Genomic DNA, 27,880 nt, shown 5'->3' with positions numbered 1-27,880 from the left:
GAAATGAGTCTCACAAATCAGTTTTGAGGTAGGTGACAGAGAAGTTTTAGGCCTAGTAGCTATTTTTTTACACTAGTATCTTCGGCTGGATTATAGTTAGATATTCTATCATAGTCCTTTTGGATCATTGGCTAATATCAGAGGCTGGTGTGTGTAAAGAGGTGCATCAAATGGTATTTGTATTGATTGCTAAACCACAGAGTTTTAAGAGTCTCCTCTGTTCTCAATCCTGCTTCATTCCCACCTGTGGAACTGCTCGTGAGCACAGCTGTGCTTACATCAAGAGCTTTTGCACTGATTGAAACCATGGCATTATGCTGAAGGTAAGAGTGGGTCAGAGATATTATTGCTAATTATCACAATTATGAACTAATGATAGACCAGTCACTGGTACAAAGAATTGCTTTCATTAATGTGAAGCAAATGTAGCTGGTGGTGCAGTGTTTGGCAACAAGAGGAGTGCTTTGGAACTCAGTTGCTGTCGCAGACTTGAAAGCAAAGGACTCAGCTGAAAAGGAGAATGTAAAAGGTTTAAAGTGATTGCAGTAGTACTGTTCTCTTATGTATCAGACTCTGCACTTACTTAATTTAGCAGTGCAGTCACAAATCTGGACCAGGCATTTAGCATGATCACTTAGCATCAGACAATGCATAGTGAAAGAAAAGAGAGATTTTAATAGGAAAACATTGTTACAAAAAGGTAACTACTCTGCTACTCTGCTTCATCACCTGGGAATAGAGTTGGACTGTGTGTGCTGAAGAGGCCCTGGTGCATTCCTGAATGGCATTGGCAATGTCAGAGAGTGGACCAGTGGAAATCATTCCTGAGACTGTCCGAGGAGGGAAAAGAAGGCAGCACTTCCTTGCTTGTGCAGGAAGCAGCTCTCCTACTGCTGAGAGGTAGCCTTTACCTGATTTGTGTGTGCACATGTGATGCCCTAAATTGAGTCCTGTGTGCAGCAGAGAGGGTTTTGCATCTCTTGTGATTTCCAGATCACACATGGCTGTGCATGGGTTAATAATTTAAGTAAACTACCCACCAGCTCGGCCTGAGATCTAATGTAAACTGCAAAATTGCCAGTGACAAAGGTTCAATAGATAAACTTTCCTCCTCGGTGACATCTTTACAGCCTATTGCTTGAATGCTCTTCTTTAACTGTGTGTAGGTGGCTGTGTAATTGGAAGTTTCTGTTGATGAAATGGAGGCTTCTAGTTTAGTGCCTCTTTCTTTAAACTAACAATGCCAGCACAGCTGATAGGAATGAAAAAAGAAGCCATGAAAGGTAGCAAACAGGCTTTAAATACTCCAGGGAAGCAGATCTGGAGAAAAAGAAGCCAGGCTGCAATCACTGCAGTACCTGTTAGCTTCAAGAGCAACTTGACTGACTACTCCTGGACTCTTCTGGTTCCCTACACAGAAAAGTTTTGCTTAATAGCCACTTTCCACACCTATCATCACAAAGGAAGAGAAGGGAAAACACCACTTCGAATGTCAGAACAGTTGTGTTGCATAAGAATTACTGACTGGTATTTTTATTTATTATGAAATGTTCAAGACACTGTAAAACAATCCCTAGTCACTAAGATAATCACAACTGGCCTTGCAAAGGATAACTTGGCACTCTGGGTAAATTTTCCTTGTGAGATGTCTTGTCCCGTGGTGCAGGATAGGGCTTCTCTAAGGCTGACAAGAGCAGGAATGCTTGGGAGGCTTTGGTGGGGGCTGTGGCTGCGCCGCCATTCTTGCAGTTGGAGTTATAAGCAGAGAAATAGTTCATCCTATAGAGCTCTGCTCGGCTCTTGCAGCAGCCAAGCTTGCTCATCAGCAGGAAGAAATCCCTCCGAAACGCTTTGGTGAAAATGGCGTAGAGGAAGGGGTTTGCACAGGAGTTGACGGGGTAAAATAAAACCAGCAGGATCTTGGAGTTGGTCACCGTGATAAGAGGAACTTTGAAGGCAGCGGATATGGCAAAAAAGGAGATGGGGGCCATGCAGGTGAAATCCGTGAAGATCAGTATGGCCATTCTCTTGGCGACCTTGGTGTCTTTGTTGGCGGCTACCAGCTCTGGGTTCTGCACAGCGATGTAAATCTTGATGTAGCAAGCACAAATGACAATGAAGGCGACAACATTGAGCACCAAGATCAGCAGGATGTATGCCTGGGACAGGCCCGTTTCAATATCCATGGGCAAACAAATGCTGACCTTCATGTAGCTGCTGACCCCGAAGAGAGGCAGCAGGGCTATCCCGATGGAGAAGAGCCAGCCCCCGAGCATGATGGGCACGGCGTGGCGCAGGCGCAGCTTGCGGTCCAGCTGCATGGCGTAGGTGATGGTGTGCCAGCGCTCCAGGGTGATCACCGTCAGCGTGTACACCGACAGCTCGCTGGCAAACACCGTGAAGAAGCCGGCCGTGCTGCAGCCGCCGCCCGTCTGCCAGTCGATGGCGTGGTTGTAGTACTGCCCGCTGGTCTGGGCGTCCACCGAGGCGATGAGCAGCAGGTACAGCCCCATGCAGAAGTCGGCGAAGGAGAGGTTGCACATGAGGAAGCGAGGGACGGTGAGCTTGTAGTGGCTGGTTAGGAGAACGAGGAGCACGGTGAAATTGCCGGCAATGGCCAGGATGTTTATGAACCAGATCAGCACCCTGAGGAAGCTGTAGCCCAGGATGTCTTCGCAGGGATTGAAGGCGTCTGGTTCCGGGGTGCACGTGAGGACTTTAGGCTGGCAGAAGTCGTACTCAAAGTCAAAGCCGGCCATTTCGCTGTCGTCGAAAATGGTTGAGTAGCTGTAGGGAGAACTCTCATAATCTGTTCCAAAGGGGTGCGTCTTCCCCTCTGCTGACCACAGCAATGTGCTGTTGGAGTCATCGCTGTAACCATGAAAAAACCACCCCCCAAACAGAAGTGAGTTATTTGTTACATGCCACTTGCATTCTTTTGCAAAAGACAACAGATAACAGTTGTTCTAAAACAGTGCCTTCCTCCATGTGTTTCTACAGGGTGTTTACAAATAATGAAGCCTTGTAAGGATGTTTTGTGTTTGGGAAGTGGCCTTGGAGAGCAGCAGGGGTCACAGTCCCATCCACAGAAATGCTCTCTTTTAGAACTTGCCTATTTGTAAGTACTTCACTTTTACTGCTTTGTGGAGGAGCCATGGTTCCCATGCTGCTGGTTGGCTGCAGTCCAAGCTACAGCAACACCTGGGCTGATGGATTACAGGTTTGATGCACAGAGGTTTCACAGGCTTCTACAAGCCATACTAACATAACCTATGGATTTTAACTGTGCATCTTTGCTCCCCTTAGGAAAGGCACTTAGCAAACAAATTCCTGAGACTATGTATGGCTTGGGAGATGCTGAGGAATTTGCTGTTCACAGTACTATAGGGGAAGGAGTAGTAGTGCATGGTTAACTAAAATCACAATGGTAGTTAGGAATTTATTAAATTTAGGCTGCACCCAATGTCTAATAAAAAAATGCAGGTTTTTAAGATAGACTTCTGAAATCTCTAGGTCATCAAGAGTGTGGTGATAAGCCTGCCAAAGAAATGTGTTGAAACTAAACACTGTCTTTTCTGGCACTTCCCTGCCATATCAGGTGCCCATTTCCCAACTTCCAAATCATCCTGACTGTGAGTGTTTGGTGGGCAAACACTCAGTCTGCAGTGTGAGACCTGGAAAATATCTCTGTTGAGGACAACTCTTGAGAAAAGTGGTAGCTTTAGGATAATTTAACTACACACTTAAGCTTCTACATCTACAGAAGCATGTCCATTAAATAATATTTCTGGAGCAGGGTCTTAACTGAGACTGAGCAAATGAAACTGAGCTGCTTTTCAGCTATTCCTGTGGGGCAAATAATGTCCCAAACTCATTATCCTTACTTCTCTCTGTATATGGAAAACTGCCCAGTGTCTTGCATTTACTTGCCTGGCTCAAACTGGAAGAGCAGGGAATACATTTGACTCTATTTACTTGTAAAAATGATTGTGATTTTCTGAGAGGCTGTGTGAATGTGCTGCTTTGTGAAAGCTGGATTTTTTTTTTTTTTTTTAATAGTAAGAATTCAGGACTTTCAGATGATTTCTGCTGTGGTTCTGCAGCCATTAAGCCCATGAACCATAACCTTATTTTCACTTGCTTATTATAATGCCTGCTCATTGATGGGAGAATTGCTGGGATTGGGATTTGCCAAAGTAAAAAGTTTCAGGAGCCAATAGGCTGGGCAGACTATTTAATGCACAGCAGGAGTGCAACAGATGCTAATCCAAAACAAGCAGACAGATAAAACCAAATGGCAATTGTAGGAGGCCTCACCAGCCAGCAAACAAGATAATGTCCAAGGAAGTAATTATCCCAATGAATCAATCACATTTCAGCTGTATTTAGCCATTGGGATTTTGTGACCATAACCTTGTTTCTTCTAGACTTTAGAATGCTTTGACGCCACGTCAGGGCTGCTAAGAAATCCCAAGGTCTCCCATGTAGCTGCAGAGGGATGAAGAATAGCAAATCTTTAAACTTCTCCCTTAAAAGCTGGGTTAGAGCCTGTGCCATCCAGCACAGCCAACACAACAGTTCTGATATTAGCCTTTCTCATTGTCACACTGAACACTGTCAAGCAAAACTGTGATGATATGAAAAGACATGTTTAGACGGAGTAAACCACTGGCACGGGGTCATCACACTTCTGGCTCAGGGACTCCATTCTACCATGGAAAACTATTGATATGCAGAGTTTGGATTATCCTTTCTATAGGCAAAAAAAAAAAAAAATGAACAATAACAGCTCTTTGAATCACACCAATAACAGCATTTATTTCAGGGAATGGAAAGTCTCCATGTAGGCCACTAACTTCTGTAAATATTTAATCATTATTTTGAAATCTGTTCAGAACTCAGAAGACAAACTGGAATGAGAAAGCTTGTGAAATCATGAGGGTTTTTTATTCCCCTTTCCTTTTGAAAATCCAAATCTTGCTTTAATGATAGTAAAATTACCGCTGTGCAACTTGTAGGGGTGACTGAATTGGCAGGCAAAGACCTGCTTAGTAAAAAACATGTGAAGAGGAGAAAGGGGAGGAGGTCTGTATTTGCTACTTCCATCATCTCTATGCAGAGAGGTACTTACAGCATTTCGTTAGTCGGTCTCCTCATGGTGCTTTCACACTCCTTGGAGAAGTTGTCAAAAATGGAAAACAACAAATTCTGTCTGCAAGAAGGATGAGAAGAAAGTTAAGTTTCAGGCAGGATTTTGGCCAAAGCCTTGTCTTCTCTGCAAGTGATCTTCAGAGACACTGCTGGCCTCAAGGCAGCATAAATGTTCCTGCAGACATCTGGAAGTGGGAAGGAGAAGACTTGAAATGCTGTGAAAATAGGCAGTGTCAGGATGTGTAAGGATGGTCTTTCAGGTTGGTTATCGTGTAAGATGTATTTTTTTTAATATTGAAATAACTTGAACTTGAATTAAATGGTGCATTTTGAAATACTGCATTGAAGTGGGCCAGATTCTCCACCAGGATGAATGGAAGCAGTTAGGCTGGCTTTTGGAGAAGTGCCTGTTCACAGCTGCTGGGAAACTGGCCCGATACAGAACCCCAGAATGGGTCAGGTTGGCAGGGAACATGGTGGGGCATCTGGTCCAACCTCCCTGTGTCATCCTAGAGCACATTCCAGACAGTCCTGAAATATCCCCAGTGAGGGAGACTCCACACCCTCTCCATGCAACCTCTTCCAGTGCTTGGTCACCTGCACAGAAGGAAGTTCTTCCTCATATTCAGATGGAAGTTCCTGTGCATCAGCTCCTGCCTGTTGCCTCGTGTCCCATTGCCCAGCACCACTGAGCAGAGCCTGGTCCATCCCCTTGACACCCTCCCTTCAGATACTGACAGACATTGATGAGGTTCCCTCTCAGTCCTCTCTCCTGGGGGCTGAACAGCCCCAGCTCCCTCAGCCTTTCCTCATAAGAGAGGTTCTCCAGACTCTTGACCACCTTAGTAGCCCTCCACTGGACCTGCTCCAGGAGCTCCATGTCTCTCTCATCCTGAGGATCCCAGAACTGGGCACAGCACTCCAGAGGTGCCCCACCAGGGCTGAGCAGAGGGGCAGGATCCCCTCCCTGACCTGCTGGCACTGCAGTTCCTAATGCAGCCCAGGACACCTTTGGCCTTCTTGGCCACAAGGACATGCTGCTGGCTCAGGGATGGGTCCCTAGGTCCTCTGCAGAGCTGTTTTCCAGCAGCTCAGCCCCAAGCCCATGCTGGTGCATGGGGTGAACCTTCCCCAGGTGACTCTATTTTAAAAGCTGTCTGGGAACTGGAGGGAGACTTTGCATGCTTGAAGTAAAGCCGTTTGAATAATACAAGTTGAAAGGTGATACCTTTGGCAAAATTTCTGGGTTTGAGCCTTTGAAAGTCACAGCCAGGTATCTACCAGTATGAATGGAAATGGCTTTGTCTCACCTCATTGCTGATGCCCCTGGTAGGGGAGCAGTTTTTCTGATTTCCTGATTTGCATGGGATTTCCTCCCCAGCAATTTACTAAGAAAACAGTCACTTAATATAAATATAAGAAAGTGACTTACTAAGGCACGTCTGTTATTATAGGCCATGCCCATGCTTCAAAGTCAAGCACCCCAAAAATAATAGAGCATCAGAAATGTAGTTATCTTTATCAGAATAAATATCTTTTCTTTTCTGCCAGAGTTGCTCCTGCATTTAATACGCTCAGAGATGTGATCTGTGACAGAATCAGTTCATTAGCAATGGAAATGCTTAACGGTAGATTCTTTGTTCTGTTCTTGCAGAATCAAGAACTCCTTAGTAAAATGAGGTAGGCAGAGAAAGCATAGATTAACCCCTAATGCTACCCTAAAGAATTGGAATGTACTTCTGCCTTTCCAGGACATCCCTGAAGTGAAGGCAGGGGGGTGACACTGATCAGGCCTCCCACAACTGCCTGCTCAGTCATTGCTGTGGCCTTCATTTGAGATGGACGAGAAATGAGGCACCTCCATGGAACAAACTAAACCCATGTGGGATTGCTTTAGCTGCCTGAAGTCAACTGGAGGTTGGTTTCTTTGAACCATAAATGCTGAAAAATGAGCTCCAGTTGTCTTGGGTTAACTGCCCCAAGTTTGTGGATGCAAAGCTCTCCCTGTGCCACAGTTTCCAGTTGTGGAGAGAACAATACTGTCTATTACTTGAAATGGTTAGAACTAAACTGTGTAATCTCTCTCTGTAGGCTTGTAGCAGGCATTAAATTTTGGTGGGTAATTGAAAGCTTGCCCTTTCTACTATGTCATCATATCACCTGTATTAATTAAGCTAAAGGCTACAGGGGTTTCATTTTATTTTTAATTAGGGCAATGTCCTATTGATAAAAGTTTGTCTTCTGTATGCCAGTAGGCTTTTAATTGAGATACCAAGAAAAATGTAAGCTTTAAACAAGCTTAGAATAATGTTTCTGCTGGCAGATCCGGGGCACAGGATGGGATCCATTTCTGCTCTAAAATAAATGGACATAATTTTCCTGGCCTTAGCAGAGATTTGCTGTTTTCTGCAAGGCCTTGCAATGCACCATAGCTTCCCTGTAACAGGAATAAAAATGATCAAGCCATGTGAGCTGAATAAAGCAGAATTGCCATTTTGGAACTTCTGAAGCACTGCAGTACCATAATGTGCTCTTTGGACTTACCTTTCTGTCCTTAGATTTCGAAAAGCACAGCAGTGGCTGGGATATGTTAGGACAGCTTCCAGAAGACTGCTGAATTTATCCAGTGGTGGCAGCCTCTTTAATGAGTAAGATGAGGTTGCATTTAAGACCTGAATGGCCTCAAGCCCATAACTAGGCAGGGACTCCAGTGCTGTTGAAGAAATATCCCTGTGAAACAAAGAGAGCATTCACTTTTCTTTTCATCCCTACAAAAATACCACCAAAGCATGAGAGTAGCTAACAGCAACTGGTTTTTTTCATGAAGGTTCAGATCTACAAAGCTGCTTCAGCACCTGATGGCCAGCCCAGACACATGGTCTGTGAAACTACAGAGCAGTGGGGTAAGAGCATCCCCGAGGCTCAGCAGCTCCAGCCAGGCAAGGAGCTCCCTTGGTCCTGGGGAAACTGAAACCCACCATTCCAGGGGCTGTGTCCTGACCTTTCCATTGGAAATTCATGCATGGATTAAGGGATGCCTCTTTAAGCCAGAGACACAGAGGGAAGAAGGTGGGCAATAGTGACTCTCCAGCCAGCTGACAGGTAGGACACCCTCCTCGCTCTCTGCTTGGCTCTGAAGGGCTGTTCTAGGTGCTTTAATTAAATGGCTATTAATTAAAACCCCCAAAATGCCATCATTCTTGCCAACACAAACTTAAGCAGTTTGGCTTACAGTAACTTCAGAGGGGCTGTTGGTGTGAAAAATGTCCATTAGGACATTAAACAAAGGAAAAAAAGGCCCACAATTCTGAAAGTGATGCCAGTAATGCCATGTTCCATAAAGCACCAATAAAAAGGCACAAAAAAGGCATGTGCAGCACAAAGTGCTATTTGCAGAAGCTATTGTGTTTTATTGCCAGGGCAGCCCTCCAGTAAGTCCTTGATTAATAAATCAAATTTTATTCAGCATGAACTTACAGTGTGCAATCAACTGGTTCACTTTTATAAACAAGTTCTAAACCCATATATTGCCAAAACATGTCCATCCTACCAAAAGACAAGTTAGTTTACAATGTCAGAATATAAGATACAGGATCAGGAGGATCTGACACAAATAAAGCAAAAACGAAAATGTCTAAGAGGTGGAGATCAATGCCGACACTAGAACTGATGTGTTGTGTGAACTCCTTTCACTCTCTAATTTCCTGGCATCTCCTGCCATGTTTCCACTTTGTACACAGAGGGTAAGAGATCAAATCTCCCTCCAGACCCAAAGCCTTGTTTGCCGTGGTGACACAGCCCTGGTGGCACAGTGCAGTTCCCACAGGAGACTCAGGGCATGGAGCTGTGGGTACTTACAGGACATCTGGCCCCGTGGCCCCTCTCAGGGCATCGTTGTGGATCCGCCTGAGGTTCTTGTTGTCCTTCAGGATCCTGTGGAACCAAAAATGAAATCTCTTTACATCTGTGTTTTAAAAATCACTTTTTTGGTTTATTCTTCACACCTGTTTCCATTCTTTCTCCCACCACAGCCGTGGTTGTTGCACTGCCTGGCTGGGGAGTGCTTGTATTTCCCATGTGACCTTTACTTCCTCTAATGCCATCAGATCATCATCGTCTACACTTAAATGTGATAAATTCCAAATTCTTCTGACTTAAACCAGGAACAACCAGGCTGGTTCTTTCACTACAGTAGCAAATATTCATTTTGCCCAAACCAACACACTAGTCCCTCAGCGTGTGAGAGGGATTAAAAACTATTGATGTTTCCAGACATAAACTGTAGATTCCTTAGTCTGGGCTACTGTTTCAAGTTCTACACTAATTGATGAAATTTTCTTAAGAATTATGAGCTTTTCTCACAAAAGCTGTACTATTTTAAGGGATGTTGTTTCAGGAAAAGCAGTGAGAGCTAGCTGCAAGATTAACAACTGAGTCACAATGACACTGAAAGTTGCAGTTTTCTCATGGGTATTGGGAAACAGAAGACACAGCCAGTTAAACTGAAGGAAGAGCCTCTGACTATTTAAATTCATATTTACTGTGTAAATTACTGAGGAGAGATAGCATACTCACAGTTGATTCAGCTTTGTCCCGTTGAAGGCATGGCTGTGGATATCTTCAAATCCATTTTTATACAACTTGCTGGAGATTAAATAAACATAAGAAAAAGAGATTTGGAAAAGGTGAGGTTATGTTTTGTACAACAAGATTCAAACCTCGGTGCTGCATTCATTTTAATGATTAGAGTCTCTGCTTGTAAAGAATGAAGGTAATATAGCTCTTAAATTAAGAAAGGTGCAGATTAAACTGTCTAAGCTCCTTCCTGTTGAGCTGCTGAAGAGAACTTCTGCTGAGGTACAGATCCTCCCCCTGCTGAGGGGCTCACCTGTGCCTTCCTGGGGCTGAGATCCAGAAACAAGGCATTAGTCCAGGTAAGCTCCTGGCACACAGACAACAACCTGGAGGCAGGAGACCTTGATTTTGTGGTGTCTGCAGGTGCACCTGCAGGAAGACAGCAGGGCTGAGAGAGGTGTCAGGTAGAAAGCAACTGTAAAGCCTGGAGGGAGCTGCTGGATTGCAGATCCTCTGTGGATGGACAAATCTGCCAAGAACAGCTTTGCAGAGAGGCAGGGGTGAGCTGTGCATCATCCAGCAGGCAGTGAGTTACCAGCTTCTCCAGGGTGCTGCTGCCAGGCTTGATTTGTGCTGTGGGAGCCTTGCTGTCCCCTGCACTGCACAGGGACACTGGATGCCACCCTGCTTCCTGACTCCCCACCCTGGGGCCAGACACCTAGGGCCTGAGCTCTGCTACACCTCAGCTCTTTTCCTTCAGCAGGAGATGTGACCTATGGGTCTATTAATATCACATTAATATTAATGTGATATTAAGTTCATGTATCCAATAGAAATTCAATACAGTCACTTGTATTTATTACTTTTTCTTTAATTGAAAACTTGGAACTGTTTATGAATGAAACAACATTTTTGTTGCTTTTTCACTTGCTTCTGGGATAGCACAAACTGGCCCTATGGAACCAAGTGCTCAAGTGTGGGGAACACCTGGCTCCACTTGATAGATGGTATCTACCTCAGCACAATGCTGAAATTAGTAATAGCCTTAAAGACCATGACAATATGTGGGATCAATTTCCCAATCCCCAAGAAACATTAACTGCTGGAAAGGCTAAATTAGCTATTTGCAGTGCAAAGTATGACTGCAGGGTGACTTTACACCTCCACAGATTACTTGTGTTTCACCAGACCATGCTGTCGCAGGAGGAATTACTCCCCCTAATTACAGCTAACAACATGGGGTGGAGTTAACATGGAGCTCTACAATTAGGAAGCTGCTGATAAGATAATTCTTTTCTGCTTGTGGTGAGCTCCCAATCACAAAAGGATGGGAGAAAAATGACTGTTGGCTGTTTCCTGACTTAGACTCCCTCCCATTTAATACACTTTAGGGTTACAGTAAAGACTTTAAGCACCTTTCTCCATCTCTTTTATGTTCATTTTCTTGCACCATTAGCAGAATAATAATTTTTCTGGAGTTATTTTGAGAACTTGCTGGGAGGAAAGAGGCTCGTAAGATGAAATGATGCACTAATCCAAGCAATTGCTCCTCTTTAGCATCATGTAGGAGTAGCATTCAGTCACATTTATGCCCAGTTCCTCTCTCCTTTCCAGAAGGTATGGGTCAATACATAAAATCTGGGCCAAAATTACTGTCATGCTGGCACATTAGCCTGATGAAGAGCCCATCAGCTGCAGTTCTTGCAGCTCCTTTGCAGGTGTAAATACCCCTGGAGTTTTGGGCAGGGCTCCCACTGGATGTGAGCTGGAGCCTGGCCCCCAAAGCTGGGCTTGTGGCTACCACACCTGCTGCTGCTCTCTATGGCTTACAGGGTCCTTCCTTGGGAAACCCACATTTTGGCCTAAATCCTGCCAAGAGGCTCAGCTTGTGATTTCTCCTCTTCCAGCACTACTTTGTGGAAGTTTTCCTGAAGCCAGGTGAGCTGTGAAATTCATACAGAGCTCTTGCTGTGCTGGCAGAGGACATTACACCTTGGCTTTCTGCATTCCTCAGGTGGGGCATCTCATAGCATCAAAGCCACACACCTCACAGGGGGCTGGAACAAGGAACCAACCCACTGCTGGCTAAAAGGAAATTCTTGGGTGTGGAGACTTACAGGGATCTTATAGGAAAATGAGATGAGGCAAAAGAAATCAGGGTAAGAAGCAGCAGCCATAGTTTGTACCCATTTATTCTGTGTCTCCATCCCTCCTCTTCACAGGGATGTGCAGCTGAAGCTCAGCTCCCCCAGACTGCTTGGTCCCTGAAAGCACTGTTTCAAGAAACCACATCCCTGAGGTAAGAACAGAGACTTTGACCTCCAGTGCAGTTTTTGTAGTTTATATCCTGGTGATGGTATTTTTAAAAACAACATTGCATGGAAGATGAAGATTTAGATCTCTGGTCCTATTTTCTTTCCTAAATAAAACTCTGCTCTTCATCTTGAAGAACATCCCTATGTTTCTTAGGCATTTAAAATTCAGCACACAATACATATTTATTTTTTATGGGGCTTAATGTCAAGATTTTCATGAAGTCAACCCACTTTCCTCAAGCAGAAGTGTTATCCTCACAGAAGGAGCTGGAGCTAGGATTCTTTTACTCACAGAGTCAGTGATTCATTGTTCATCCCTTGGAAAGCATTTTGTGGTATAATTGTCATACGCAAGTTATCACAGAGCTCCCTTTGGAAGGAAAGAAAAAAGGAGTTTTTGTCAGCATCTCAGGAGCAAGATGGAAAACACAGCTGGGTTAGCATGGGTCTCTACTTACAAAATAAAATGAGCTTCCATTGAGAAGATCTGTGTCAGGTCTGGAAATTGTCTTATTCCAGTGTTACAAATGCTCCTGGAGAAAAGCATAATTCCTATTTATAGATGGAAATATTACCAGAATATGCAACAAGAAGCTGACTTGGTAGGTGTAAGTTTAACAGTACTTTAAAAAGTGACTGACAAATCTAATTTTTTATGTAGGCTCCAAAGGTAGTTGTAAGACCTGTAAAAATCAAGTTTTCAGAATTCTCAAGCAGTGTCCTAGAGGAGCAGCATATGTTCTCACTACATAAAGCATGAGGGAGAGATTTTAGTTACATCTTCTGTTTAGTACTCTGTTAAAATGCAAGCTTTATTCTAGAAATAAGCACTTATCAGAACTACTTTGCAGACTTCTGTTTTGTCCATCACTGCCCTGCCCTTGTACACTGAAAGACCTCACTATTGGCTAAAGCTATTGTAAGCAATGTATGAACCTCCAGGATACTGTAATGCATGAAAAACCTTTTTCCTTACACTCCTTAATTTGATTTGTATACTCCTTTGGAGAAAAGAATAAATAGAGAAAACAGAAAAGGAATAAAACTCTTTCTTACAAGTATTTTAGCCTTGGAAGATTTCTGAACGCTCCGTCCTCAATGTGCAACAGATTTTTTGTGTTCAGGATTAATCTGCAGTGAGGGAAAAAAAATTTCAGTATTATAATCAGTATAGATTTGGGAGGACCCTGCGTTTTGCTTGCAATTTACTTTCTCAGAAACAGCCTGCAAATGTGCTACAGGGTGCATTTTGAGGTGCTGTTGGTAATAAAAACAGCCTGCAATTTTTAGGCAGCCAACAAAAGATATCACTGCCTGAATTCTCATGTTCTCTGAGCTGGTCTGGCTTGGATATCCTGATCACTGGTGGGAGTTAACATTTTGGGTTTGGACCTGAGGGTGTGAGTGTGCCTGGTCCTTGCTCCACAATCAGATCCCTTCAAATCATCCCTTGTTTCCATTACATTACTGATGCTCTTCCTAGCCAGGAAAGGCAGTTCCTCAGATAGTTTAACCTCTTAGGAGCTCCATGGACTTCCTTAGAGCAGTGGTTGGTAGAAGTGGATCGGGAGAAACTGGGAGAGAAATGTGTGAGAAATCCTGTTTGCCAGTGGTCACTCAGAAAATGGGCAGATCTCTTAATCATGGAGCACTTCCTGCAGCTGAACTATCTGGAAAAGCTCTGTTTGCCCTAAAGGCCAATAACTGAAGCCCAGCTCCCTCCCAGCCCGTGAGTTACAAAATACAAAGGTTTTAGCATATGAAATGGTAAAAAAAATTGAATTTCAAGGATGCCATTGAGCTCACTACCCTGATCATTCATTGAATGTGGACTTGAGTGCAGCTTGGGACATCAAGCCCTTGCAATGAGAGTCCTGCACAGCTCCCAAGATTCAAGGAGGTTTTTTGCCAGCTTCCTATAGCTCTTGAATGGCCTTGCTTAGCTTTTGGGTTTTGGAAGGACAGGCATAAGACAAGCTATCCATAAACTGTAGATGAATGCATGGGGTCAAATCTTTCATTCCTTCCCTGAGCACACCACTGATTCTAGTGGAAGGTGGACTCAGTCAGAGGTTGACTAATCTATATCCCTTGCTTAATGTGAGTGACTGGCTTCAGTGTGTTCACACATGAAAGAAAAAAGAGATGAATTTGTCCTTAGTTGCACAATTTTCAGCCACTCACTGGTCATGCTGTGCGAAAAAGGCAGTAATGAGATATTGAATCAGATTTAGCGTTTCCAATTTCACTAAATATTTCAGAGCATTCTTCTACTCGTTGCTTTTAACTCTCTCTCTCAGATGCCTGTGCTATGAGGTCAAGTTTAAAATCAGTGCCTGTTCTGTTTGAGTAATATTTTAGTGCTCCACAGAAGAGCTATGCATACTAAGCAGCTGCATTTAAATAATGTAGGGCTTTGAAAATGGCATCTTCAAAAGAAAGATTTTTCTCATCTGTTGTCATCTCAAATTATTTCCCCACTTAGAAAACCTGACAGTGGCAGAGCTCCCCTCCTGCCACTGAGCTCACTGAAAGCAGTGGGACTCTGTGCAGGGATGTCTCTAGATCTCCAAGGCCAGGCCTTATAGAGTGCTCACTGTTTTATGAGGACTTTGGAGAGAAATTTTCTCATCACAGATCTCAGTCAAAGCCAATCAAAGTAACAGAGACAGATCTGGTTCAGGAATACTTCTCTGCAGCCTGTTTACTCCTCAGTGATCCGAAACCACAGTGTGGATGCCTTTTTTTAACTGGTGCTCACATTTCAGACAAGGAGGGGAGGCTGTCAAAGGCACTCGCTTCTATTCTCTCCAGGGAGTCGCTCTGAGAGATTTCACTACAATGAAAACAGCAGACACAAAGCAATACATTACCAGAAAACACCCCAGAAATTGGCTTTCCACTTTGTATTTCCTTCCTTTATGCACACTTGTTCAACCCCTCCTGTCAGTCTTGTCCATGGCTCACCTCAGACATCCTGGCTGTGCCAGTGGGGTTTGGGAGAGGACCAGCCTTTTTCTGTCTTGGCAAAAGGGAAAGCCAACCCTTAGGAATAAGTGCCATGTAAGAGCCAATTTCCATTTCCTCAGTAAATTGCAGGTAAGCTGAGACTGAGGGCCAGAACTAATGCAAGCAGAGTGAACCCAAGCCTCGTGAGCCTTTTCCTCCCTCCCACTGTTGGTTCTGCTTAGTGAATTTATTTGTGGGGTGAGGACGTGGATAACATTCCCAGTGCTTCATGTTATTATCAAGTCAGAACTATGGTCCTCTCATCCACAGATGTAGAAACACACAGATATGGATTCAGCACATTTCATGAGCAGTGTTTGGATTTAAATGCCATTTTCATTACATGTATGCAAACTGAAAGGAAGTGGCTCTTTTCATCCTGACACAGACAAACGTGACAGTATTTGGTGGCACTCTGGGATTGTGATGTACCAATGATCCTGTTCCACACATGTACTCAAGATTAATCAATACTGACATAGAAAAACGAACCAATTTATTAGATGCTTGCTAAATGCGCTAATGTTTTATTAATTCTAAAAGGAGCAAAGCAGAAACAAAGTTTCATTGAAAATTTTGCCTTTTTTTTTTCCAATTATTTATTATTAATTAATTTTTTACAATGACAGCCTAAAGGGAAGATTCTGAAAGCTTCCAAGCAGAGAACTGGTGAACAAGTTGATAAGTTGCTCCTTTTCCAGGTGAGCATAAATGAAGGATGGCAAATGAATTTTCCAAAAAAGAATGTCAGCCTAGAAGCTTCCAGAAGTTATGAATTGATGACCAGAGCTAACAAGCCTGAAAAGATTGTTTAGCATCTTTGGGATGTACAGTCATTTTGTGATAGTTAAGATCTAAGAGGGTGCAAAACTGAGTCCTGAAAGTAAACAGTGTACATTGATGCATATATAAGGGAGAGATCTTCAAAATTTCTCAACAGAATTGACTAGGAGGGCACACAAAGCAAACCTAAGATTATACACTCCCAGGAAAAAAACATTTTCCAAACAACTGAATGTGTTTACACCATCAGAGTCAGCATTGTCACAATCCTGAGTGTTAGGTTAATTCAATTGCAATTATGAGAAGACAACTCTATTGGTGATACAAAATCCCTTAGACCAGAATAAGTTCTGTATTTCATTTGTAGTGGCAAAGGGGGATGCACACTAGAAATCACAGTTACTGTGTATGTGTGTCTTAAAGAACTATCAAAGATTTTTTTCATCATCATAATTCAGTGAGAATGTTATTTTTGGTATTGCATCAGTTAATTATAAATAAAAGATGGATGTAGAATAAGTGGCCTGATTCACAGGCTGGGAGGGATCAGTGCCTGCTCACAGAACTTTTTTGGGGTCTGAAACATGGTTCTTCCATGGGATCCTCCCTGTGAGCCACAGTTTTTCTATTTACATATGTTGGAATGACTTAGGGCATGAGAATAATTTAGCATGTCTCGAGAGTCATGTGTTGCCAAATAGCTTATTCAGAGATTTATAACTATAAAATATGCATTTTTCAAAGTAGCGCTAAATCTCAATAAAATGATGAAGTGTTCTACAAACCAACTTCATAAAAATACATTGATTTCCACACAGTAAATTTGGAGAGATTCATTAAAAGCACACAAAAAGATCAATTAAATTCCTGTTATGGAAGGAATGATATCCAAGAACAAAGCATTCTTTATGGAGAATATGACATGTGTACAGTTGGAGGAAGTGTAGCCTCAAGTCATACAGGTAGGAGAAATTTTGTGGATTTAAGTTGGTCTCCAGTGTGAAAATAATCAAGTTCTCATTGAACATTCAGATGCAAGTGGATGCAAGAATACAGCACCACTGGATTCTGCTTTAATACTGTATTGCTGTTGGATATGTGCAGCAGAGAAGTACAAAAAGTGCACCTTGAAAAGAAAGCAGCATCTTCTGTGCTGCTGCTTAAGTTCTGGGGGAGGTCATTCCCCTGCTCTTCACTGCACTGCTGTGCATCAACTTTGTCCTTTAGAGGCCACTCAATGCAGACAAAATAAAAAATAAAAAATAATGGAGACTCAAGCATGCCATTTCAGCTAGAATAACAGCAGAAATGAGGGCAGGAGGGGTGAGAAGAGCCTTATGGTCTGAATCCTTGATGGAAAATAGGTACAATGCTGAGGGTCTAGAAGCAGCACAGACCCGGTGAGCAAAATTACAGCACTTGCAAACTGAAAGATCAAAGAAAGGGCTCAATCCTACTGATCCTCTGCCAAGCTTATCTCTCACTGCAAAATGCTGAAGAAATGCCTTATTTGGGTCTTCTACAAGTGCATAATGTGCCATGGCTGTCATTGCAGAGGTAATGTTTGATAATAGAAATCAATCTCCTCTGCTAATCAAATGCTCCCTTCATCAGTTACTAAGCTGTATCCAGTTCTCTCTGACATGATTAATATTTCATTATTTGATCTCTAAACAGCTGTTGAAAATCACACATTTTCAAAGGATCTTTTGTGTACTGTTTACATGAAAAGGAATGCTATGTTTATCCTTCCCCTGTGGTTTTATTTCATCACTAGAGCATATTAGCATTTTTACATTATTATAAAAGGATGATTTTGGTAAGAAATTAGGGAAAAGCCTATGGAAAATATTGACAACTTACATGATGAAGGCATCTTGAAGTCCTTCAAATGCATGTGATGGGATTACTTTTACAGGGAGATGAGTAAATGATCTGAAAAAAAAAAAAAAAGAGAGGGAAGAAAGAGTTGTAAGGCATGGGGTTTTTTTGTTTATAATTGTACCATTATGGGAGGGAGAAAACCAGTAAAGCATAATGCCACCTTATTTTTCCCACAGTTTTCTGTGCCTCTGGGCCTGATCCATTTGGCATTGATCTCAGTTAAATGGAATTCAAAAGATATTGGGTCAGTTCCTCAACAACATAAATTTGAGAGTAATCATCAGATCAATAATAATCATAACCTATTAAGTAAATTTATAGCCTGATGAAAGTAGGCTGCTACATTCACAGTTAAAGGAAGCTACAGGCTATTTAAAGTTTGATCCTCAGAAGAAGTGGCTTTCATATAAAGCTTTCTCTATTAAAACAATATCTTTGTGTTGGCTGCACCATGTTCTCCTCCCAGCAATATCCCTGTAATGCTGCAGTGTGGCATCATGAATGTGGCTGTGCACAAAGTGTAGAAGAACTTCAAATCAGGCTGGTATAATGGAATTCTTTTTTTAAATAAATTGCATCAGTGTGGTTAGTTGATTCAGAGCAAGTGCGCATTTTAATTTTTAATTTTTCAGTTTCTCTGATTGAGAAATTAACAATGATGTGGGAGGCAGAGCCACATTTTACCATTCTCCACATCTGAACCACAGTACTTTTACCAGCCAATTTATCTATCCATGACCACACTCTCCCTGATAACAACCATAGGAAAATATTTAACATATTTCAAAATGTTATCTCTGTGAAAACAGATAATTGCTCCATTTTGCTTTAGAATGACAAATATCAGAGACATTTGTTTCCCATCCTTAAACTTACCCCCTCAAGGCTTTTTGACTGAAATGTTTTCATGCTATTCACATAACCTGCTTTTTTTTTCATTGTTATCATAATCCTTTATATGAAAAAATATGTTTGTTATTGGCAATATTTATGTTAAATGTTCATCAAGTTTATATATATATATATATAAATTTATATAAATATAAATATATATTTTATATATTTTATATATAAAATATAATTATATATATTTATATATTTAAAAACATGTCATACCTACATATTAGAAAGGCAGGCTGTATACATACTGTGTCTAGGGGTTACAAATCTGGATGTACCAAGGAGCCTGGAAGTCACTTCCTAGCTATGTTCCAAAAAGTCTGTATGATTTGGTAATAATTTAGTTCCTTTGGACATTGTCTCCCTGTCAATAAACTGGGAATAACAATGCTTCCCTACCTAACAAGGATAGATATGTTTGTCATTCCATTGTGATTGGGTCATACCTGTCTCTAGATTGATGCTGGCATGTTTTGCTCTGTGTGAGGTTTAGCTAAATCAGGAATGAAGCTAAGTCATGCAGCTTGAAGAATGTATTTTTTCCCTGAAGGGTAGAGACAGGTAGAAGTAATCTGCTGTAGGTTTTAACGCTCTGAGCCAAAAGGAAAAGAACTTCAGGAAGAAGCAAAAAGTAGAAGCTGAGAAATTCCTGCTCCATAACCCTATACCTGCACCATCAGCTCAGGAACAAAGGAAATGGAAATGTGACTGAAGGTGCAAAAAATAAAACCAAAAATCTTGGCTTTCAGTTACATCAGGCCCTGAGCCTACTGCCTCCCTGTGACGTGCTGCTGGGTGAGCATGCTGGTTGTAATGGTGATGGCTTGGAGTGACAGGTGATGATCCTCAAGGTCCTTTCCAGCCCAAACCATTCTATGATTCTGTGAATATTTACTGAACAACCCCAGCTCTCTCAGCCTGTCTCTTTAGGAGAGGTGCTCCAACCCTCTGAGCATTTTTGTGGCCTCCTCTGGACTCGTTCCAGTGGGTCCACATCCATCCTGTGCTGGAAGCCCTCGAGCTGGGTACAGCTCTCCAGGTGGGTTCCCACAAGAGTGGAGTAAAGGGGAATCCCCTCCCTTGTCCTGCTGCTTTGGATGCAGCCCAAAATACCACAGGCTTTCTAGGCTGCCAGCACACATTGATGGCTGATGTCCAGCCCCTCCTCCACCAGCACCCCCAAATCCCTCCCAGGGCTGCTCTCAATCCATTCCCTGCCCAGCCTGTATTTGTGCTTGGGATTGCCCTGGCCCACAGGCAGGGCCTTGCACTTGGCCTTGCTGAGCTCCCTGAGGTTTGCAGTGCCTCAAGGCCTCAAGCCTCTCCCACCTCTCAAGGTCCCTCCTCCCCTGCAGCGTGCTGATCCCATCACACAGCTCGGGGCCATCCCCAGACCTGCTGAGAATGAGCTCTGTCCCACCAACCACGCTGCCAAAAAAGGTGTAAATCAGAGCTGGTCCCAGTGTGACCCCTGAGGAGTGTCACTTGTCCTGCTCTCCACTCAGACATTGAGCCATTGACCAGCTCTGAGTGCAACCACTTATCCACTAAGTGTCCCGCCCATCAAACCCATCTCTCTCCAATTTTAACACAAGGATGTCATTCAGGCCAGTGTCAAATGCTTTGCACAAGTCCAGGTAGATGATGTCAGTGGCTTTTTATCATCCACCACTGCTGTAACCCCATCCTAGAAGGTCACCCAATTTGTCAGGCATAAGATTTGCCCTTAATGAAGCCACACTGGCTGTCACCAATCACCTCCTTAGCTTCCATGTGCCTTTGCATGGCTTCCAGGAGGATCTGCTCCAGGATCTTGCCAGGCATGAAGGTGAGACTGAGTGGCATGTATTTCTTTGGGTATTCCTTATTTCCCTCTGTAAAAATGGGGGTTATGTTTCCTCTTTTCTTAATTTCATCAGGGTGTCAGCTTTCCTAACCTGATCCTGTCTGCTTAATTTTTATGTGCTCCTCCCAGGCTACCTGTACCTGCTTCCACCTTCTTCCCTTCTTTTTGTGTTTGAGTTTGTCCAGGAGTTCCTTGTTCATCCATGCAGGCCTCCTGGTGATTTGCCTGACTTCCTCTTTCTTGGGATGTATCACTCCTGAGCTTGTAGCTGATCTGGAGCTTTCTTGGGCCCCTTTGCCCTCCAGGGCTTTATTCCCTGGGACTCTGCCAAGCAGGTGCCTGAAAAGACCAAAGGCTGCTGCAGTCAGGGGTGATGAGCTTGCTGTGTGCCCTCCTCACTGTCCTGAGATCCTCAAACTCATTATGGTCCTGAAAGCCAAGGCTGCCCTTGGGCTTCACATTCCCCACCAGCCCCTCCTTGTTGGTGAGAACAAGGCCCACACTGCACCTCTCCTCCTTGGCTCCTCTATCACATGGAGACAGAAGTTATCATCAAAGGATTCCAGGAACCTCTTGGATTGCTTATGTCCTGCTGTGGTTGAAGCCCCCCTGAGGACCAGGAGTTGTGAATGTGAGGCTGTTGCTCTCTCTTTGTAGATGTCTCATCTGCTCAGTCTTCCTGGTGGGGTGGCCTGTTCAGATTTCTTTCTGACACCACTCAGATTGTGAAACTAAGTTATCATCAAAGAATTCCAGGAACCTCTTGAATTGCTTATGTCCTGCTGTGGTTGAAGCCCCCCCTGAGGACCAGGAGTTGTCAATGTGAGGCTGTTGCTCTCTGTCTGTAGGTGTCTCATCTGCTTTCTCTTCCTGGTGGGGTGGCCTGTTCAGATTTCTTTCTGACAGCACTCAGATTGTGAAACTCAGATATGGCCATTCAGCTGAGGAAGCTTTTGACAAAAATGTTTTTACAAAGCTTCTATACATCTAACTTGCCCACGCTGCTGGCCTGACTTCTGTAGCTCATGAAAGGAGGGAGGCACCCATCTTTAATACAAGTCACCTGCACTGTTTTGAAGACTTTTGTTAAAGGATAAATATTTGCTCTTTTAAGAAAACCTGTAAAGTTTCTTTCATATCTAATGCTTCATGACTTTTGTGCTTATACTTGTATTCAGTGCTGTCATTCACTGACAATACTGCGACTCCACAGAATTGCAGGACTTCTTATGCTTGGGAAAAGACAGAAAGAAGTGGAGCCAGACTTCCTGGCATTCAGCAGCCCTTGGCATTTCTATCTTATCAAGACTGGTTTTCAAGGTACAAAATTCTAGGCAATAAGGTTTGAAATGGCCAAGCTAAATGTATGTAAGGCTATCCAGGAGCATTTGGAAAGACAGGAACTGCCACCACATGGACTCGAGCTCCAAAAAAACTTTTGAGAGCTCTGGATGCCCCAAGAGCTCAGGACCACTTCAGTCCTGCTGAGGAGGAGTCAAAGCCCAAGCCCACTCACACCACTGGAGGAAATTGCTCTATTACAGAAATGACCTTTTGCAAAATGTGTTTAGTAGAACTGATTAATAATAATAACAACATAAAAAGCACAGGCCCAATAGCAAGAGGTGTGAATGAGTTATTGTAGTTGGATTGGTTATTATATTTTAATATGTCTATTTTATAGGATTACTTGTATTTTTAATGCCCAAAAGGTGAACACATAAGGTAGACTGCTGTTGGCAAGCATTTTATTCAGCAGCATCCCTAAGCTTGGGAAGATTGGGAATATTGATTGAAACTATGGCCAAAAAATCACTATTTTCCTAGGATTTTTATCAGCTTCTGGGGGACAGTGTAAAGGGTTGGCATTGATTTTTAAAGCCTTGCATATTGGGCATTATCTACCTGAAATGTGAACTGTGAAACACCCAAAGTAGCATTTTTCACTAGGTGATGATGGGTCATATAATCTCGTATGGAAGACACTTGTCCCTGAAACTGAATTCGTTTGACAATCCCAAAGAGCCAAATATGTCCCCAGTGAAGACATGATAGAACTATCTACTTCTTCAGGCTTTTGCCACAAAGTTTTGTATTTGATATTTTGTAATTTTGTGCCTAATCACATGTCACTCACCCAACTGCAGAAGCTCTGCATGCAGGGTTACACATTCAGATACAGGAAAGTGAACCTCACCATGAAATGAAGTTTTTGAAGGGGCAAAAAGGTTTTAAGTTATCCAATGCCCATTGCTGCACAGTTAGATTTGGGTGCCTTTGCAACTAGACTTTGCTTAAACCCCCAGAAGTACATATGAGATTTCAAAAGAAGAAAAATAATGTTTTGTTTCAAAATATAATAGTGTATTAAAGATTATTTTCCTTCTGAGACTAAGAGGACATGTAGCTGCTGTAGCCTAAGGGCATTCAAAGGTGTCTGAATAATGGAGGTTCTATAGTGTTTGTGTAATGTCCAAACTAACAACAGGAACTTGAGAAAAAATATGGTCAATTCAGGACTGTATAAACCCCATAACTCTGCCACCTGTCAGAAGCCATATAAATTTGAAAAAGTTTTTTAGCAATAGTGTCACATGGCAAGGATAACTCAGGTAAAGAAAAATGGCTGAAATTTCCCTATGGGATATAGACTACGGATATAGCAAAGTATCAAAAATACATTTGGAAGCACAGATCATTACAGCATCAGATTTTACTCAGATCTAGCTAGAGTTACATATTGGAGCTTATTTTCTTGACTGACCATACAATTAAGAAGGACTTTTCAGAGGTCTGGCACTGATGGAAGGACATGGGCAGAAGGAACTGTGCTGGAACGACCTAAAGTAGCATTTTCCCCCCAAATTATTAATGCACTTGCAAGCACCAGGTTTCAATTCCCCTGGTGCACGTGGCTACAGATGTGGCTATGAGGGGAAAAAATTAACATTCTCTTGCTTTCTCTCTCATGCACAGAGCTGTGCAGGGCAAGGAGAGAGCTAGGAGGACTGGGAGAGTATGGAAAGAGAGACAGTCAGCAGTAACAGAGCTCCAAAAACTGTATGAATAAGAGAGAGGGGAAAGAGTAAGAGAGAGAGGAGAAGATAATAGCTAAATGGATAAGAAGAAACTGGTATGAAAATCAGAGGAAGAGATGAAAGAAAAGAGGTTGAATAACAACTAAACAAAAGAGTGAGAATATGTGTACACCTGTGGGGTTAGCGACTACATTCATATGTACAGCTTTGTAATTGAATGATGAATGCAAGCTTTCTATTAAAAAATACAAAGAAATGGAAATTTTAATAGTATAGGTTCAGGTTCAATATAAATCAGGCTGGAAGCAGAAGGAGCTGGGTATGTCTGTGAAAGACAGGGATTTTTTTAACCTCTAAGTGCAAATATTTTCTTTGTAGGAGTGTTGAGCTAAATCTTGGTTGAACTCTTTTCTGACTGTAAAGTTGGTTTCTACAGCCAGCCTAACAGTGAGACTTTGTGTACAATCATCAGGATTAAATGTTATATTGAAGGTAGAAAGGAAATTTTTTTCTTCCTTTTGTCCATTACCCAGCCCTGTTGCTCTCAGTGAGGCAGAAATGGCAGCAGCCATAAACCCATTATCTGTCCTAACATGATCACTGAGGTTGAGACGTGGTTTCTTCTTGGGGTGACAGATGGAAAAAGGAGACATAAAAGATGAAACCAACACAGAGAAAGAATAAAATCAGGTACGTTTAGGGCTCTTGATAACCTCTCTGGGCTGTGATGTGCATCATCCTAATAGACATGCTTAATCCACTGCCAGCTCTGCATGTGCTGTGAATAGTGGGGAAGAAATGTGATGGGAGAGTCTCCTGCTCCCATGGGCTCTGCTTTCTCTGACACTTAAGGCAACACAGGGAAGTAAGGAGGGAACAAATCCAGGGCACAGATTTTTCTAGAATTTTTGACTTTGGAGGAATGGTTTACATGGCTTTAGATTAGTACAAATTAGGTTGTCTTGCTCCTATCCATTCTTGAGCTAGGGAGAAAAGGAAGAGGAGATCAGGGTTAGTATCACCCCTAGGGAATTTCAAGAGCGAGTTAAATTTACAAACAAGTCAGATGAGAATGGAAAACACAGACTTTGTTACCAAAGGGTCATAATATGAAAACCCCAGCTCAATTCATGCAGAGATAACCAAGTGATCCTGGAAATGGCAACATTCCTATTGGCTGCTCCTCTAATCCCATATTTTGACGCCATGATTGTTTAGATCAGGGCTGTAACTGAGCCCATAAACAACACAACACTTGAATAACTATATGTATCAATTATTTGGTCTGGTCTCCTAGACCATGAGCTTGGACTATGGTGTGTGAGTGGGGAAGGGGAATGCCCATGATGCCTTGTTATTTTAATTTAATCCTAATTACCAGCAAAGCATTAAGCAGAAAGTTATGATGGACCACCCTGCAGAGATTTAAACACCTGTCAAAATTCGCAGCAGCTTTTTCAGCAGCTTTTTTACTAAGAGAGGGGGAAAAGAAAATAGTCAATAACTTGTCAATGAGCTGAACCTCAAGGAGTTGTAATGAGCCCTGTGAAGAGGATTTTGATGCTTCAGGATAGAGGGAAAATTAATCACACAAACTTTGGGAGAAGAGGTTACAAGAAGTCCAACAGGGTTGGGAAAGGAAAAAACAAGAAAGAAAGAAACCTGATTAAAATCTTGAGAAATCACCTAGAACTGACAGAATGCTTAAGGTTACTTCTCAAGATTTTAATCAGGTTTCTTTAAACGTAACATGCCATTACAAGGCGTTGGTTTTGGAACAAGAAAGGCTGTTTATGCCTCCTGCCGCAACGAGAGCACAGAAAAAGCCCTGACACCTGCACCCCGTTCCTCTGTCACTGAGGCTGCTGGACGAGAAAAAGTCCCGCAAGGATGCTCGCCTCCTTCCCAAGGGGAAAACTCTGCGTCCGTTTCAAACTTTGAAACTTTGAAAACTTCGGCCCCGCGTCCCGCACCTCCGCGCGGCTAGGGATGCTCCAAGGGCCCAAAGGCACGGCAGTCCCCCCGTCCTGTCCCCCCCGAACCCCGTGGCTGTCCCTGTGGGTGGGAGCAGCCCGCGGTACTTACGCGCGGGCGGGCGCGGGCAGCGCTCCGTGCGCGGGCGGCGGGCAGCGCAGCGCTCCGTGCGTGCAGGCGCAGCGCAGCGGGCAGCGCCCGCCCGCCGGCACCGCCAGCAGCAGCAGCGGCAGCAGCCAGGGCACCATGGCCGGCCCCGCTCGCCTCTCGCTCGCCTCCGCTCGCCCGCAGCCCCCGGGATGCGCCCCCGCCTCCTCCGCCCGCCTCCGCCCGCCCCGGGGCGGGAGCGCCGCCCGCCCGCCCGCCCGCGGGGATGGGGATGGGGATGGGGATGGGGATGGGGATGGGGATGGGGATGCCGCGCTCCGGCCCCCGGGGAACAGCCTTCCTTCCGCGGCTGCTCTACCTGGGAAAGTTGACTGCAAAGCCTACAGGTGGCTGCCAGAATGTTTCCGTGGATTTTCAGAAGTTCTGGTCCCCACGGTCCTGCCTAGAAGGGACCACGAGCAATGCTGCCCGTTCCTAGGGGAAAACTCAAACCCCCAGTGCCCCACTTCCTAGTGGGAAAGCTGTGAGAAGGTGTGGGCCCTGCAAGCACCCATTTATCTGGCTGTGAAAGCCTTTGAGAGTTCGTGCCTGGGGGAAAATGTGCCTCATTTCCCTTAAGGGGGTAAATGCTTTTACAGCGTCCTCGTTGGAGGATGGAAGGGGTTGGGATACAAATGTCCGTGTCAAACACTCTTTACAGCTCCACTCACCCTCGCTGTATCCCTGGTGAAGGATTGTGATTTGCCTGCTGGGTGATTGGGAGACATCTCTGAGTGCGTGACTTGTTACTTTATGATCAATTATAGCCTTTGTGTGGAAGCAGCGATCATGTTCTCAGCACTACTTCTCTTCACAAAGGTCCATCCATTTTGTAAAGGACTGATTTCCATGTAACTAACATTTTTCTGCTGTTGTTATTATTGTTTATTACTACAACTGTAGCTTTGAGAATCTAGAAAGAATCTAGTTGGAAGCTAGTTAGAAATCAGGACCTTATTTATGGCAAGTGATGGAGCAAACCACCAAAAAGATAATCGTTCCTCAGAGGAGGCTTTGTAAAATAAGGGTATGGGTACATCATCCTATCCCTCTCCTCCAGTTTATCCAGGAAAAGTCAGAGTCTAGGAGGGAATGATTCAACACCACATGGGATTTGCCTGACAACAATTCTTCCAACTTTAAAATCATGGAATCAAATAATAAGGCCTTATACATTCCAGGAATGAAATGTAAGACAGGAAGGAGGCATGAGATATGTGTGGTTCAGGGCATCCCTGCGTTCTCAGCAGGGACTGAGTCGTGGGGAATAGTTGGCAACTGCTAAGAACTTCCCTGGACTGGCCTCAACAGCATGACCTGTGTTCATCTGGACCAAGAGCTCGAACCAAATCTTGCACAGGAGTGTAGGGTGGCAAAGCCCTGCTTTGCTGTCCCTTCCCAGAGCCCTACCTTCCACTCAAACCTTCTTCCTTCAGTGTCATCTGCTCCACTTGAGCTGATAGTGACATTAGCTTTTATCCTGACCTTGCAATGGTTATGAGGTGGCTCCCTCACTTTATTCTGCTGTGCTTGGCACACCCTTTTATCCAACTCTACAGCAGGGTTATTCTGATGGATGGTCTACCTAATTCCAGCTAGCATGTGCCTTTGTATTGATCTCTCCTCCTCCTTCCCCCACCTCCCCATCATCTTTGAACTCAAAGAAAGTGATGGGGCTGTGAAATCACGGGATCAACTGAACTGTGCCAGCTGGCAGTTGTGGGATAACGTTGTGCCCTTGTGAGGACTGGCAATTGCCTTGAGATCTGTCTGTGTGGCACTGCTGACCCTTTCCTGATGCTCAGCTGCCAGTGTTGAACAGAACCAGGTTTCTGGCTTCCTGCAGCTTGGTTGGAATAATAATTATGGCAGGAATAATCAGTGAGGAAAAATCTGGTTATACTCTTGCATTATTTACATGTGCCCACATACATTGATTTGGGGAGGAGACTGTCAGAGGGCAAGCAAGAAAGTCCCATCTCCAGACTTCTTCTGCTAAGTCACTGGGTCCCAAGGAGGAGCTTGGTTACTGGCTGATTGCACGTGCACTTGATGTGAAGAAGCAAACTCCCTTCTGCTGGACAGTTTTCCTGTCCACAGAATACCCCAAACCCAACAAAATGAAAAGGAATTTGTTTGACAAGCCATCCTGGAAGAGCATGAGGCAGCAGCATGGCTGAGTGACACCTGCTGTCACTCTTTGCCTGGCAGCTGTCATTCCTTGCCCCCATTATCCCCAACATTTGATGGTTTGCAGG

The 27,880-nt window shown here is 43.7% G+C and overlaps 1 protein-coding gene across 1 annotated transcript; it reads right to left on the bottom strand.

Moving 5' to 3' along the window:
* Positions 1 to 1,589: 1,589 nt before the first annotated feature.
* Positions 1,590 to 25,723, bottom strand: LOC118685722 (lutropin-choriogonadotropic hormone receptor). The gene is made up of 11 exons (XM_036381376.1): positions 25,587 to 25,723; positions 17,697 to 17,768; positions 14,803 to 14,877; positions 13,098 to 13,172; positions 12,500 to 12,574; positions 12,334 to 12,411; positions 9,727 to 9,795; positions 9,010 to 9,084; positions 7,696 to 7,881; positions 5,132 to 5,212; positions 1,590 to 2,871 (listed from the first exon to the last, which is right to left on the bottom strand). Exons 1-11 carry the CDS (start codon positions 25,721 to 25,723, stop codon positions 1,590 to 1,592), a joined length of 2,205 nt encoding a protein of 734 aa, XP_036237269.1.
* Between the last annotated feature and the right edge of the window lie 2,157 nt (positions 25,724 to 27,880).

The sequence above is a fragment of the Molothrus ater genome, chromosome 3, assembly GCF_012460135.2.
Source record: "Molothrus ater isolate BHLD 08-10-18 breed brown headed cowbird chromosome 3, BPBGC_Mater_1.1, whole genome shotgun sequence".
Taxonomy (NCBI): Eukaryota; Metazoa; Chordata; class Aves; order Passeriformes; family Icteridae; genus Molothrus; species Molothrus ater.
This window is presented reverse-complemented; position numbering and strand designations above follow the sequence as displayed.

What these genes read in the sequence shown, in the direction of transcription:
- LOC118685722 (XM_036381376.1), bottom strand. Translation starts at nt 25,723, where the DNA reads ATGGTGCCCTGGCTGCTGCCGCTGCTGCTGCTGGCGGTGCCGGCGGGC. An exon ending in CTTCCAAGGCTAAAATACTT is followed by an intron (nt 12,575 to 13,097) that starts GTAAGAAAGAGT and finishes GCTTTTCTCCAG; the next exon opens with GAGCATTTGTAACACTGGAA. An exon ending in AGACCGACTAACGAAATGCT is followed by an intron (nt 2,872 to 5,131) that starts GTAAGTACCTCT and finishes TCATGGTTACAG; the next exon opens with CGATGACTCCAACAGCACAT.